At 42.9% G+C, this 16,179-nt stretch overlaps 1 protein-coding gene across 3 annotated transcripts in view; it reads right to left on the minus strand.

Annotated features, from left to right (window-relative positions):
* Nucleotides 1–399: 399 nt before the first annotated feature.
* The window catches only part of LOC142572040 (peptidyl-glycine alpha-amidating monooxygenase B-like), a 44,783-nt gene continuing 29,003 nt past the window's right edge, over nt 400–16,179 (minus strand). For 2 of the 3 annotated variants that reach the window (XM_075680839.1, XM_075680841.1), the window contains 8 exons: nt 14,931–15,003; nt 13,591–13,733; nt 12,686–12,774; nt 11,756–11,892; nt 11,500–11,661; nt 10,359–10,455; nt 8,223–8,462; nt 400–2,769 (listed from right to left, as the gene is read on the minus strand). In XM_075680839.1, coding sequence (XP_075536954.1) covers nt 2,609–2,769; nt 8,223–8,462; nt 10,359–10,455; nt 11,500–11,661; nt 11,756–11,892; nt 12,686–12,774; nt 13,591–13,733; nt 14,931–15,003 — 1,102 coding nt within the window. In that variant the 3' untranslated portion in view covers nt 400–2,608. Of the gene's footprint in view, nt 2,770–4,285; nt 4,547–8,222; nt 8,463–10,358; nt 10,456–11,499; nt 11,662–11,755; nt 11,893–12,685; nt 12,775–13,590; nt 13,734–14,930; nt 15,004–16,179 lie in introns of those variants that run through there. The other variant, XM_075680840.1, reaches the window with a different exon arrangement.

Raw genomic sequence — 16,179 nt, forward strand, 5'->3', positions numbered from 1 at the left:
CCCTCCGTGCAAATAGGACGGTCGGAGCAAAACCTGTTATTGCGCACAATCTCGGAGGTCACGTCTCAACACATTCATTTCTTGATTTGACCGCTGTGCAGCACACACATTTGGCGCCATGCCAACTATGGAGCTCCATGCATATATAGGCTCCCTAGCGCCAACAGTTAGGGAAGAAAGAAAGAGAGTAAAATGCGTTGGAAAGCTACAAAAAAGAAAGGAGGAGAGCGCGGCAGACAGCACAGTTGAGTACTGGGTACCTTTTATCGCTGAAACATTGTTTGGCTGCGCCAAATGCATTGCACGATAGGAGAGTCAGTGCTCCTGTCTATCTTACACCAAGCTACTACCCTTCTCTTTGTTCTTAAACCTAAGCTGAAGAAAGCAGGAGAGAGAACATAGTTTCAGGCAGTTTGCCATCATTTATTTCTCACAACTTCAAAGCTTGCTCCAAACCACCATTCAGGTTAAAAAGCCTCAGTCAGGCTGCTGACACAAGAGAGATCGACGCAGGTGCCACGGACCACGGAGCAAAACAATGACACAATTCCACAACCACAATGTCCGCAGTGTGTAGAAGTACCACAGGACAGATCAACAAAGAACAAAAAAATAATAAATTTACAAAAATTGTGACTCTGAATGAGACTTTTTGCAATGTCCCTTCAAGGCCTATTGCAGTGGTCCGTGTAAGTCAAAGGCTGGCTACTGTCTGACACAGACAATATGAATCTGAATATCTGTTGGAGACCAGCTAATACACAAGCTGTTTTAGCACGCTGCTGTCATAGAGTTTCTTACTGAAATTACTAGAGGGAACTCTGGCATTGTGATTGTTCAGCTACCACAGGAACGGCAGATAGCGCATAGATTTGTATTGTCTTTGTGCTTGTGGTTTTGGGCATTCTTCTGGCTTTATTTAATGTGCTTGACCAGCCTTTATTGCCCTCAATTTTAAAGCAATCCTTCTTTTTTTCTTCTAACTGCAGAAGGCAATAAGACTCTGCAAACATGCATAATCACTGCATATTGTTGCATATATAACACAATATTTTGTTGGAAATTATCATTTTAGAAAGTCACAAAGCCTTCTGAAGCCAGAAGGACGAAGTTTAGGAAAAACGCACGTACTAACCATTGTTCCTATGCTGCCTGAACTATCGTACTTGCATCTCCTGTAGGCACAAGAACCAGAGCTCCCTTCAGTCATTTTTGTAGGAAACTCTATGGCTGCTATTACTCGGGCGGTGCACATACACATAAACACAGGTATTGTTTGCAAAATAGATCCTTGCCTTTTGCTCACATCCTACCTAACTGCTCCACTGCACAGACAGCTTGGCAACAGCTCAATTCCAACCATTTCCTTGGACTGCAGCTGGGAAAATTCCAGAGCCAAAAAATAAAATATGTTCATTATAGTTTATGCGATTTCTACACTATCTTGGTAGACAAAGAAAACCCCAACCAACAAGTATTCATTCTGACTAAAGCAGTGGTGTAGTAAAAAGTTGAGACCTTAGTTAGTTAAAATGCACCTTATACTGCTTACACACCAAAAGTTGTGTGGTTTGCTATTTTTGTGACACTTCAAGAAGCGGTTTCGAAGTTTGACGACAATTGTCATGTTTACAAATCATTTTGAGAGCTATCTTATCAGTGCTATCTTAATGATACCACCAGCCAGTAGAAGACCACAGACTTCATAGCCATCCCAAAATTAAAGTCTCACGAATTTGCCACTTGTTCGACATAATAGCCCGATGTCATCGCTGACCCTGCCTGAATGCAATGTGCGAGATTTGTTGCAATAGTTGCCACACATCACTGTTCTCATCTTGATGATGACATTAAGTGCCAGCTGCCAGAACGTGATATAAACAAATGCTCATCCTAAAGAGCTTTTTTGACAGCATGTAACAAGGTGCAGTGCAAACACGGATGTTCGAAATGCCACCAAAAGTGCTGGGGGCATACAAACGGGGACATCCTGCCATGTGGTGCATGCACTAGAGTATATAGCAAATGTGACCAGAGTTGAAAATGAACAGGAGTGAACACACAGTTCCCTTCCCAGGCTTCAGGTGACTTCCCTTTTGGAAAGATATAACAAAAGCAACAACAACAAAAATAAAACAAAGGGAAGGTAGGCAATGGACTGGCTGCTCAAGAGGTTGCCAATGAGTCAAGCTGAACTCTGCTCAGGTTGGCTGCATGGCATGAAGGAATGTGATCACAGATATCCAGACGTCTCTTTGTGGGTCAAATGAACAGAGTGCACATGCTCCAGCTGTGCAGCATTGGTGCCTGGGCTCTGGAGCAGGTGCAGATAGACAGTGTCACTCTTTCATCACTTCTACAAGCTTGACTTTTTGCTTGTCATTCATGTTCCAAATGCTATAAAAAGTGCATGCAAGCTTCTGGATTAAATTCTGTGGGCTCAAAACTCCACTTTCTGCCAGTGTTCATTTCCCCCACAAGGAGAGCTCTAGACCACTACAAGCGGGAATCCTTGAGTGATGCAGCTTTTTGGGGTGTGTGCTGGAAAACACCTAGGGTGTGTGGTTCACTGGGTGATCTTGGAGGGGGTGAAGGGGAGGGTGCTCTCTCAGGCCTTGCGGGCGGGGGCGTTGTACTCCTCAACGTCAGAGTCGCTGCCCTCAGACGCTGTGTCATCCAGAGCTAGTCGGTCGAAACCCCGGTGCGGCTGCAGAAGCTGGCCCAGGTCCAGCTTTCCCTGGGACCAGCCTTTGCTGCTGGACCCTTTGTCTGCACATGCCAGCCACAGGGAGACTCAGCCATGTGCCACACTGCACTGCTAACTCATGAGACTTCAAGCACAACAATGATTACGGCCTGACCACAAAGAAGTCTTTTCACAGGAGTCGGCTGGCGGTGAACATCTAGTGTCCATACAGCACTGGTGTAGTGAAAGCAAACAATTTTGGCCGGAGCTACGTAAATACTGTTAAGAATTTTGTGCAACCAAATCGAAAGGAAGGCGAGTGATAGGATACGGTCCTCCCCTTTGCTGTTTTGTAATTCTGCAGAACAATATATCCTCCAGGCTGTAGCTCAAACGTGCTGTTCAAATGCTTTTTCGCTCCAGAGTGGAATCAACAGCCCCCAATGGAAGCACGCAACTTAAAGCTTCCGAGCACTGATGCTTGCTGCAAGTCACTGCCTAAAATGCAGTCTGTGATTGGTTGCTGCTCTTCCAGACGGTTTTGGTGCTGACATTAAACGTGAAGTTGACTGCCGACTGACTGCAGGTGCTGAGGTGTTTCCAGAGGTCATAGTTGGGAGACTCGATGCCAGCCATGGCCTGTAAAAACTCACGTAGTTGAGACCATAAGCATCAAAAAGTGCCCCTTAAAGAAGCACTTCATGTTTTTGCTGCTTCATCTTAGGATTTGGTTCTGGCAGCACCACAGGCATTTATATCATAGCTTGCTTGATTAATTGATTGATTAACTAGCTGATTGACTGACTGATGGTGTTTAACTTCTCAAAGCATTGAGGGGCACTGTAGCAGATTCTAAAATTTTAACCCTGAAGTTCTCAAATGTGCCATAACTTAGTAAGTACATGAGCACATTTGACTCCTGTCCTAGCCATAATCTGGCCATTGCAGAGGGAGTCGAACCTGCTTCCTCCTGCTAAGCAGAATGCCATAGCCACTGAACCACTACGGGGATAAAGGAATGAAAAGGATGTGCTCTACCCACTGTGTGTCAAAAAGACTTGTAAATGACAAATGTCATTTATCAGCTTTCCAACAAGACAGATATTTGCAGGAAGATGGAGGCTTGATGTGATAAACAGTGCTTGTAGAACAAGGAATATCATATCCAACGTTTTACCAAGGGGGTTTGTCTTCGTCAGGGTAAAGGCAAGTACTCTTGCCAAAACACACGATATGACGACATTCCTTGTTCAAGCAGCGTTAATTTTTCAGCTTCGGAACATTAGAAAGCTTACGAGGTAAACGCTATCTCTTTTAATTGATGTAGACACTACGGCTTATCATAAGCATGTTTCTTTTGGTGTTGCGCTGAATGTAGACAAAAGAAATGTTTCAAGTGCACGTTGATCACTATTACCAATCTACTGCTCCTATATAAATTTTTCGCTGTTTCTTTATCGCAATGTGAAGAAAATGCTAATGCCTTTTGAGTACTAGACAAGTGGGACAGCAAAATGGCGTAGATTTAAAATTTTCCAACAAAGACATGCTTTGTGGCACTAAAACTGACAATGAAGAATAAAGAAAACAAAACAAGAATGACAATGTAACAATTTTGGTTTTAATAATAAAAAAAAAAACTAGTTAAAAGCATTTTTCCCCGCTATGCACCTGTACTTCTCCTTTGTTCTCTTCCTGGTGTTCCGTTCAGAAAGGTTTTAACATCACTGTTTCATGTTGGCATTGTTGTTCTGTTGGTGTCAGGATGCGCAGTACTATTTTGCAGCGGTTGACAAGGTGGCTAGTCAGGGCACAGAAGCTCGTCACCCATCTTCGTTTCCAATGGAGTGTATTCTGGATCTAAAACAAGCAATCATAATTTAGGTAATCTTAAAGAGTCACACGACGATGACAAATTATGTGTCCTGCATAGAGATGGGGCAAGACATTTTCTTGCTTCCACATTTAAAGAAGAGTCAGGGCACTGACAACAGCATTAAAGCACCTTCTATTTCATTGAGTTACAAGTCCTGTGGAATGCATGGAGGTGAATGCATTAATTCTAGGCCAGCCATGACTCATTTATTGACATTGGGGTGCCCAAAATTTAAGCCCTTCACCAACTAAGACATGCATGTGTATAGCATAGGTTTTATATTACAACTCATATTGTTGTTATGCAATGTCTATGCACAATAGCAATACTGCTAACATAGGTTTTATATTACAACTCATATTGTTGTTATGCAATGTCTATGCACAATAGCAATACTGCTAACACCGTGCATAATGACATTATAATAGTAATATGCAAAATTATGCAACAGTGATGCTTGTTATAAGATATAACTTTATTTCTTTTAGTTTAGTTAAGCATCATTAAGCATCATGTGTCCAGCACAAAAAATACTTCTGTTATATCCAATACTATTACATGCTAGATATCAGCAAAAACATATTTACATTTACTTCATTATACAGTCTGTACTCGTTACAATAAAGCATAATCCAGTGAGAAAGGTCTGTTATATCTGAAGTCCATGCAGTCCAAAATTAGGGTTGTGATATGTCGTGAAATAGCAGAACCTTGTATATATACTGCTGTCTTTTGATTATTCATATTGGAACCTGGAGGTGATAGCAGAGACAATTAAAGAAATTTGAAATTAGAATAAATTAATAAATAAATGAATTTTTGAGGTAACTGTACACTGCATGGTACTTTGCTGTCCTCCGTTTTTTTGCAAATGCTGGCTGTGAATGAATGGCAGTTCTTCCTACACTAGAACATGCACATCACAAAGGCAATGTTTTTCTATTGGTGAAAAAATGGGTTTAAAGAGGCCCTAAACCACCCTCGGGCTTGGCGAAATAAATTAGTCCATGGGTAGCATATGCTGCTGCGAACATCTCGGCCAAGTCTTGCTGTCGTACGTGGTGTGTGGAGCTCAGAAGAAGAGTGTGAAGTCACCCTTCTCTCAAACGCTTTCTTTTCAAACAGAAGCCTGTTCCTCACTCTCTTCCGGACGCTTTATTTCGTAATAAAGCGGAGTCCAATATGTGGCTGCTATTCGTAGCTGCAGTCAATTAGGCAGCATAGATGCCGTGGCTGCCGCAAGGTGCCGCCACGAGTCCAATGGCTAAGTGCATTGCAGCTCACTGAGAACAAACGCATTTGGCTTACGTTTAGCTCGTCGTAGGCACCAAAATCGGAAGTCGTGGCATCTACGTTAACATTCACAATGAAATTTGAACTGCGCGCCACGGTGACATTTAGAACGCAAAGCGTTGTGGGCATGCCTCACTCCGCCATAGCCTTTGCAGTGCAAGGCATTGAAGATGGAACGCGAACGCAGTAGAGGCCCTGTTTGATTGCCAATAACTCTGCTTCTTCTGAATGCACTAAAGTACTTTTTGCAGCAAAGCATTTCTGAAATAGCCTATTTTCACTTCAGATGCATTCATCCACTATAGCAATATTTCTGTCATTGTGGGCAGCTCTCCGCCGTGCACGGTAATCGCCTGGAGTACGCTGCTGCCAGCAATGACAGAAACACTGGCTACCATTTGTTTTTCACCCAAAATAATGGTCGGTAGAATAAACTGAGGTGTCAGTTTTATCTTATATTACAAGTGACAACCGCTATCAAACCTGTAGCATGAGCAAGAGCTGTGACATGAGGCAAGTTGAACTTTGAGCCCGGGTTTGGCCTCTGCTTCACCGCATGGGAGAGGTTGCGTCATGTGCTTCACTGTCTCTATGCTGTGAATAGCAGTCTATCTTTTATTGTTATCGAATAAGAGCGTATCACCCTTGACACTGGTGCGGCACCAAGCCAGTCGACAGCGGTGTGTGGCAATGAGTTGCTTGCATGGTCATCCCAAAAACTCTCCCAAGCTGACAGGGCACCATATACTAGCATGGCATTGCAGGAAGCTTGCCGCTAGTGTGTTTGCACATTCCACAAGTGGCCAAAAATATTTACGTGCAGTTCACTGCTACAAACACACGTCGTCGCAGCAAGGTATCCTGTACGCATACTATGTACTATCTAGACGAAATTTTGACAAAATTTCGTCCGTTATAGTTGGGAAAAGCGGAACAGACTAAGTGAGAAGAATGTTATATCAGAAAGTATGTTGCACGCGCATCCGTTATAATGAGTGTGTACTGCATATGATAATTTGTGATGTAAGTGTTTGCTATATTAAGGTTCGACTGAATTATGCATCCTGAAGTGAATATTGCAAGACATGATTGCCTTGCTATTAGTACAGTGGATTCAGAGCAGCTTATATTTCATTTATGTTGGCATGTTATCTCAATGTCTGTTGCATCAGTTGTGCGGTTATCTTTGGAGCGTGAGAAATATATTAAGCAAAAATTTCAAACTATAGTCAAGCTAACGAAGACAGCATTCAAGTTTCTCCATTTATTTCTATTTAGTACATAATGTTGGCTAGTGCCATTACTTGTTGTGATTGTGTTTTAATGTTTGGCAATGGCAAGTGAAGAGAACCATTGACTTCCAGTTCTAAACTCAAGGCTGATGCACAGAGTCACTTTACATATGTTTCTCAATGAGAAGAATTCACAGTAATAAAGCAGGTAATGGCTTCATGTGCTCTTTGTACGTTCATAGCCGTCGTGTAAACCTGTGATCACAAGTATACAAATGAACGGGTCTAGAAAATAAAGGAATATTTCTTGGCAACCTAGATTGAAAACCTGAAACTCATTAATGCATTGCAATGTTTGCAATGCTAAGTCTGAACTACAGTTGTCAGTTCAGATTCCATACCACGGCATCAAGAAAATTAAGTTTTGTTGTTTTTGCAGAATTCTTACTCTGTGCACTTTTGGTGCTTTTAGTACATGTTTTTACACATAAAGGGTTGTCCATGAAAATGAGATTTGGTATCGATCCACTTTGAAGCAGCATAAAGATACAAGGACACACACACATTATTCTATACAGGAGCTTTGCACCTGAACAAAAATGAATCCTGATTGAGAGACCGAACCCAGTGCCACAATACTTCAGGGGCAACTAACGAGAAGGATAGCAGATAACAGCTCGTTATTGAGATTGACAATTTGAAGTCAATTTGATTTGATTGGCTTGATGGTTTGATTGAAAACAATTTTACAATTGACAATTTGAAGCACTGGAACACTGATTAGCCACAAATGCAAGAACACTAACTTAAATTATGTTAACCTCTATAAAGCTCGTGCACCGTTGGAAGTAGTGCCTCATGGCTTGGTGAAAATAGCCTTTGTTTGCAGTAAAGGAACTACTGAAGAGTTTTCTGTTTTTATGAGGTCAAGCGGGTGGAGAAATTTTGCTGTATTAAGCCATTCCTGCAAGCTGCAGGGCACTTTCTTCAATATACATGGTGTCTTAAGCTGTTCCTTGAGAATCTTGTTTTAAGCCATGATAACTTGTTTTAGCTGCCATCATGCTAAATATTTATTCACCATCTCTAACAATGGCTGTACCTATTTTTTGCCCGAGAGTTGCATGTGACTCACCTTTCCTGCGTTTGAGTCGCACAATGAGGGTGATGATGAGGAAGGAAAGGATGGGGATGGCCAGCAGGGCAACCACCACCATGGAGAAGCCAAAGTTGTCTTCGTCCTCGTCACCAGCCTCCTTCGAGGTAGGCAACTTGCTGGAGCTTGTTTCACCCCGTGGTGCTGAAGGGGGCGTTGTGCTAGGCACCGCTGGTGGAGGCACATCGACCAGGACCTTCTTGCCACTCCGGTGCACTTCTGCAGCAAACAGAGTGAAACGCTGTGAAGGACAACTGGCAGTGTCTGAAGAACTTTATGAGTGTGCAAAACAGGGTTCAGCTGTTTCGTGACCAACAAGGTGACCAGCGAAACAATGGGCCACGATGGACACAAGCAATGGACTTGCATGCCTTTCGAGCCTCTGTGGGTCTATGCGGTTTGTTGTCTCAGACTGCCCAGAAATGCCCGAGACGTTGCTTACGCCAATGATCACTTCCCGAAAGCAGTGGCTTCAGGCACTACTGGGCAGCCCGAAATGAAAGATTGTAAGACTCTCTATTTGTACTGTCTAACCTGTTGAGCTGTGAAGAAGTTCTTTTTTTTTTTTTTTAACTAAGTGAGATTACGAGAGAAGTGACTTCCCAAAACAGTGCTTTTACTACAAGTTGGCATCCCACCACCACGAGTGCAAGGGTTGCCGGTCAGTGAAATCTATATCAAATTAGTCAAATTAGTAAATGGCTTCTATGGCTTTTGCTTTCTCACATACTTGAATGCAGCAAGGACTTTTATGGCAGCAATTGCTTGGCTCACCAAATGATGGAGTCGCCTGAGATTTTTGCCTCGTCACATGTATTTGAATGTTAAAAAAGTTTATTTTCAAGGCCTTCCTGGGCCACATGAAATTAAATCAGTAAGAACAATGCACAAAATACACGGCATGGCTAGTTTCATGACATGACTTAAAGTTGCCTACTTAATGGCTAACTGTAGTGATGACATTTCTGGGTCAGGTGGCGACACAATTTTTTGAGAAACTGCATGGAACTGCTTTGAGTGTGGTGAAATGGGTCTCCTAAGGCCAAGACAAATGACAGAGAGAAAGAGAGATAGAAACTGGCATAATTGAACTGAAAACAAACTTTCAGATAGGAGGTTGTCTACGATGCAAAAGCAAGAACAAGACAATCTGGACACACTAGTAAATGCTCAAGATAGCTAGCTCCAAGGTGCACATTGCACAACAGCGAATATCTCATAGCACAGCAGTTTTTGGAATAGTTTGTCGCACTAAAAGGATTTTAGTGGGCTGTTGCTAACATCGAAGCAGCTGTCTGTGTTAACCTAGCATGAGTGTTAAGTAGGGACGTGGTGAACTGGGCTGGTTGGTGCATATTTAGAAGAGAGTCAAACAGCGCTTGCCAAATTTCGTTTGAATTTCATCCTGTCTAAAGCACTGTTCGATTCTTTTCTATGACTGTAAAGGCCCATTTTTACTCTGATGTTTTGGTCACTTGTTACCGCTTTGGACAAATAGGAAGAGCTATGTAATGCTCGCCAAAATTTGACAGCATGTCGGCAGGCATTACATAGCTCTTCCAAGCTTCCTATGTTCGCCCTTTGTCTAAGCCACAGATATTCAGATCTGCACTGACTGGTGTGGCGAGTTTCTGCACACACAAACTTATTTCCGCACCTTACAGTTATTGGCCAAGGGGCAGTAGTTTCGGCCCCTGAGCCAGAACTACTGCAACACTGGTAATGTGCTTGGAGAAAAAGGTTTACCTTTGTCTAGTGAGTGCAGTAATGTAGTTTGACCAAGTGCTAACTCAATGCATTGGGGAAATGTTCACATTAGATATCAGTATCATAATATAAGATCATATCAGATGTCAAAATATCATTAGATATTATATTAGGCAAGGCTGAGAAGAGACTAGTGAGTACAAGACTATTAGAACAAGGGCTAAGTATGCACCGTACTCATGGTGGGCCAGCTGGAACAAAATGCCATGTTTACATATTTTAGGTTGTTGCCCTGGACAGCACAAATGGAACCCTAAAAAAGCTTTTTTTCTTTTTACAAACTCTGAAGGTGCAATTATCGTAGCGTCCCTGCCCAAACTGCTACAAGCCTGCATGAACTGTGCTCACCTCGGACAAATTGCCACAGACGGTTGGGACCAATTTCACCTACGTAGACCTGCTCTATGTCCTTGGAACATGCAATGTCATGTGGGGCTATAAAAGACTGGAAAGACAAAAAACACAGGGTCACTCAACTTCACATGAAATGTTATACAAGAAAGATTACAGCCATCTATCTCACCCCTATTTTTTGAAGTATTAAAGGAAAAAGAAAGGTAAAATGAAAAGAAAAAAGCTACGATGAGAGAATAAATAAATTGAGAAAGAATGGAGGTGGGACAGAAGGTAGAAATGAAAGGGCAAGAGATGGAGTCAATGTAAGCATGCATTTTAAGAGGAAGCTCTCCCTAGATAACCACTGAACCCATTTGAATAAAGTTTATTGCTACTGTAGCACACATTTCAAATAGCACGCATTTCTTTAAAGCTTGTCTTGAACATACAAGCCGCAGCAGACTTAGCACAGCATTGTCTGACAAGTAACACATTGCTTTCAGATAAAGATGTATTCTTCAGCTCTTGCCTATTTTGCCTGCCTCCACAACTTGTCCAAATGAACTTGCTCCAATCAAGCACCCATCTTGCATCCTTTCACCATAAGAAGATTTCAACAGATGGTTAAAAGATTGAGGAGCAAATTTTTTTGCCACCGAATTTATGTTTTGTAAAGTTTGACACAAAATTAGTAAAATTGCAAAACGAGCCCAAGTTTGTAAATTTCACGAAAAAATCGGGAGAGTTGGCAGGTATTGAATATGCAATATGTCTAAATATGTCTAAACAAACTACCCCTGTTGCATTAAGGCACTTTCTCACATGCTTTTGCATTATTACAGCAAAGATCAGTATTAATGTCAAAGGTAACGAAAGCCTAACGTAAGCACAAGTTTATAAAAAGGCTGGCAACTGGCTCTGGAAGGGACGCAATGTCTACCTCAAAAGAAAAGGATCAGAAAGGATATCTGAGAAAGGAAGGCAGAGAAATCACAAAGAATTAGAAGAGAAGAAAGAAAACAAACATGCTAAGGGCAAGGAGAGCCGACCTAGAGGCACAGCACCATGCTTCAGCTACTAACAGTTGGTGAAATAAAGTAAACTTAAAATATATACTTCACTGAGTAAAGTAAAGACACAATGCATATCATACCCCGCTGGGAGGGCTCATCGAAGCCAACAGCTGCCGTGATGTGAGGTTGAAGAGGAAGGCCCTGGAGGGATTGGACAAGACACGGGGACCTGACACAGCTAGCAGCAGGCCTCCGCTATAAGCAATGGAGTACACCTTGCCCTGGAACGCGTCTATGGCGAGCTGCACAGAATGGGGAAACCGAAAAACTATGGTGACGACCATCAGAGGATTTCATTGTATAGTACTCCTGACCTCAGCCTGAGCTGCCCCTTACCTTGAAGCTAAAGGAGCCATCCAGAATGTCAAAGCACTGCACTCGTCCATTCTCTCTATCGGCCACGCAAAAGAGCCCTTCTGTTTCAGCCAAGATGATCTTGTGGGGGATGGCAAAGCTCCCGGGCGGGGCAGTCACTGAAAACCAAATGAAGCTGATTCACCATTTCCGATTTTGCAAGGTGGCAAATGATTCACCGTAGTGCAAATGGACATAATGCGAAGTCCTGGCATGCAAAGTAAGCACATCCCATGCACGTGCCCAATTCCTGCGCTTCTTGTGTACAACACTGAATGCGACATCAGTACTTTGCTCTTGGTTGGCCTGTTACGTTAATCCAACTGCCCTACACTTTAGTCAACTTGCTGTTACTTGTGTTTACGAATAGTTTGACCGAGGCTGCTATAGAATCCGTGGAAGCTAGGAGAAGAGCGAGTCAGCAATATTGCAGCAGTTGGGCACAGACACTGGTGGCCCTGTGCCCACAACTCTACTTGATTGTAGGTGGGTTATCAGCAGCAGCGTAATGTCTTATATGTTTACAGTGTCATTTTCAGACAAGGTGCCCACGAATGATGCCACTTGGGCAGATCAGGTGTTTGTGCCTGGAGCTCACAGTGGTTCAGTGTGCGCTGGGAAGTTCCCTCATTTTTGACCCTTAATGAAGTGCCGATTTCATCTAGTACGCACACTGTAGGCAGCCTCATGTTACAAGCTAGATGCCCATCCCATACAGTGAAGCTCTGCATTGGGCAAGGTAACCTGCGGCATGAAACTCAAGCAAAGGAGGCGCTGGCACTCTGAAACAGACGGTAAGATATAGATAAGGTGCAGACTAACTTTTTCTTTGTTTGTTTGTTTGCTGGTGAAAGCTGTGTCAGCCATAGCTGTCAGTAAATGTTATTTGAAAGCCCCAGAAGACATGCTCACCAAAAGAGGAAGAGAATGCACCGTCTTCACCGATTTGACGAAGAAACTTGCCTCCCTTGTCAAAGTGCACCACTCGGGAGTTGCAGTACCTTTGAGAGATAGAGATACAATATATGTATATAATATTTATGGCGGAGGCCAAGGTACAGACATGAAAGCATGAAAGTTACCCGAGTTTGACATAACTAAATGATTGGTGCAATTTCTCTAACAATGAAATAGTAGTCTGCTAACCAGATTAACTATAACACAGTGCTCATTACGAAAGTGAAGCAACTGCCCGCCCGGGTTGTCACATGCCGTATATACAGCTATCGCCACCAAACCTACTGTGATCAGCATCTTCACCTATCTGTTTTACAGCACGTGGTGCATCGTGCCATTGGTAGTGCACTTCATGCTTTCAGTAGGCGATAAGCCAAATGCGCCACCGTTCCCTGCTGCAGGCGTCACAATGTGTGCATCATGCTTTGCTTCGGTGGCATCTGGCGTCACCCACCAGCTCGATTTCATTTCGGTTTCCTGTCGCCCTCCTAAAACACAATGTAATAGGAAAACAACAAAACGCGTCTCAGGCCACTGGAGCAGCACCAGCTCTACGTGCGTCGACGTCTTGTGCTGCAACGATCTGCATGACCCTTTGCATTACGTAGATGTCAACAATAGTTGAGTCTGTCAAATTTTTTAGCTACTTCGGATTGTACATTTTCCCTGTTAGTACGCTTTTTCTCGCGGCTTTTTTTCAAAACGTATGAATGAGGTTCTACTGTATTTTAAATTTCGAATACTTGCACTCCCCAAAATGAACGTACTAGTATACATAGTGAAAAGTAGCCCACAGTATAGTGGTCCACTCAGTAGCCTACAGCCAGATCAACCAGCAAAGAAACCACAGGTTCACACACCCGTCAGCCACGTAGAAGTCACCTCCACTAGCAATGGCAACACTGGTAGGCTTGCAGAAGTGGTCTTTGCCTCCTCCTGGCTGGAAGCGTTCTCCAAGAGACATCAGTGGAATCTTGGCTCCACCAGGAGGATACTTGTGAATCTAAAAGATGCACAAGGATGTGTAACGCACAGCCTGCACCCATGTCTTACAAGAATGCAGAAGATAAGATGAGCAGAAAAAATCTTCCGATCCTGCGGTGCTTCTCTTCCTGATTATTTCCTGCCTGCTGATCTCAATACCAGTTATGTACCGTGTTTACTCATGTAAGGCCTGCACTTTCTTTTCTAGACTTTCAAAGGCTATGGGCCTTACAGGAGGCAGGCTGATGACTACTCGCTGATGCCTCAAACTGTGCTCAGACTGCTATGTGACCGTGGGCGACTGTTTTTATTCAATCATCCTCATTGCTGCCACTGTCCTTGTCATTTTATGAGTCTTCTCATGGTCACCCGCTCATGAGGCTGCAATTTATGCCATCAGGTGCCTCCCCATCGTTGTTAGCAGAACATGCCTAAAAGCATGATGCAGCTAAACAATGTGACGCAGCAGAGCCGATGCCATTGAAATGAGCTGAATCTAGGCTGCATGATCAAGTGGAATGTGATGATGATGACAAACATTATTTTTTCCAAAAAATACTTGTGTTCCAATATGGGGGTGCAGGCCTTACACGAACAAATATCGTACGTACCTTGTAGCCCTCGCATACAGTTTCTTTCTTACCAATACATTTCGCTGATGTACGGTTGGTCAGGAATGATGTGCAGCAAAATGGAAAGGTATCAAGTTGCATTTCGGAGTACATATACACCAAGAAGTATTACATATGAATCAGCTACTTACATTCTGAATTACAATAGTGCACTGAAATGTGAAAATCCTTCACTGAAATTTAGTTGTAAGTGGAAAAAATCTGGCAAAGGGGATATGCTGAACAATAAATAAAGTGTGACAGTAACACGCATATTAAGTAGTAATGGCCGTAAAATTAACAAAAAGTTGTCACTTTAAGTGAATTAAAAAAAAAAAAACTACCAACAACAGCCAGCCGCAGTTTGGATACTGCTGCTTTCACAAAAAAACCTTCAATGCACCCATTTTTGAACATCACAGTAAAGACACACAAGTAGGAACTGTGCTGCTGATGGGCCCTCACTTTCACCTGGACTGCTACATGAAGATTAAATTTAATGCTGACAGTCTCATTTATAGAGGTGGTTAGATGGCAAAACCATACAACTGATGAAAAGGAGAGTACAAATCTGTGCATGCAAGCAATACAAATAAGCCGCTCACCTGGTGTAGGGCGACGTCTGTGATCCAAATGAAACCCTCTCTGTCCACAGTGAGACCATGTGGCATAAAGAACCTGAACAATGCAGAGAAAGGGAAAAGAAATAAAATAGAAATGAGTGTCCCAGACCATGTGCACTCAAATGCACTGTGGCATTTTGGCAAGTCCGGGCTTTCATTCATCACACTACTAGATATCAGGAGGAAAATATTGTGCAACTGTCAATGCAAATTTCTTTACAGGCACCATAGCCACTACGTGAATGGCAGGATGTGTAAAGTTTGGCTTGGCTTGAATTGGTTGATTGATCCACGAGATTTAACATACCAAAGCAACCCCAGAGTTATGGGAAACGCAGTAGTTGAGGGCTTTAGATTAATTCTGCCAGCCTACGGTTCTATAATGCGCACCTAAACTTAAGTGCCCCTAAGGGCGGCTTTGCAATTAACCACTAATGAAATGCAGCCACCGTGGCCAGGAATCAAACTTATGACCTTTTGCTGGGCAGAAAAATGCAATAGTCACTGAGCCACTGTGACAGGTGGTTTGCCTTGAGTGCAGCTCGGTCTAGTTACATGGTCATAGCTGTGCAAATGAAGCTTTGAACTAAACCTTCTTAATACATCTCGTTTCTATTGTAATGCACCTTACCATTAATGTTTGCTCGTAAATAAAGAAAAAAGAAAGATAATATTGAAACCTCAGCATGGTGAGTGTGGGCCTTTTCATCTTTACTACAAATTTAGTGACCCAGTGGTGCTGCTGCTCATATTTAATATAACAGCCCACTCTATTACCAGTGTTCATATTTTAGCAACAACTACTTGTAGTACAGACGATCCCAGATATATCAAACTTGGACATATCGAATTGCTGTCTGTATCAAACAGTTGCGAAATACCACTGAAAATCTCCTACACAAGTACGGCGGTGCACTACACATCAATGGAATTCCTGTTCACTTCCACATTCGATATATCAAACGCTGAACTGTCCCTGAAGTGCGATTCTCCTAACGAGCGCACGATCACTTCTAGTAGTGTCATCAAAGAGACCATATGGTAATGGTGTGCAAGACTCATCGTTGAGTGATTCGCAGGTCTGTTCTCAACGTGTTTCATTCATGCTCACATGGTCACACATGAGGGGGGAAGGGCCTCGGACGTTCTGCAACTTCTAAGCCATTCTCAAAATTAACAGCGTATATGTGGTGTTGGCAGTCACTGACATAAGGGCTATAGGGGAAGAGCC

Source organism: Dermacentor variabilis, chromosome 2 (assembly GCF_050947875.1).
Source record: "Dermacentor variabilis isolate Ectoservices chromosome 2, ASM5094787v1, whole genome shotgun sequence".
Classification (NCBI taxonomy): Eukaryota; Metazoa; Arthropoda; class Arachnida; order Ixodida; family Ixodidae; genus Dermacentor; species Dermacentor variabilis.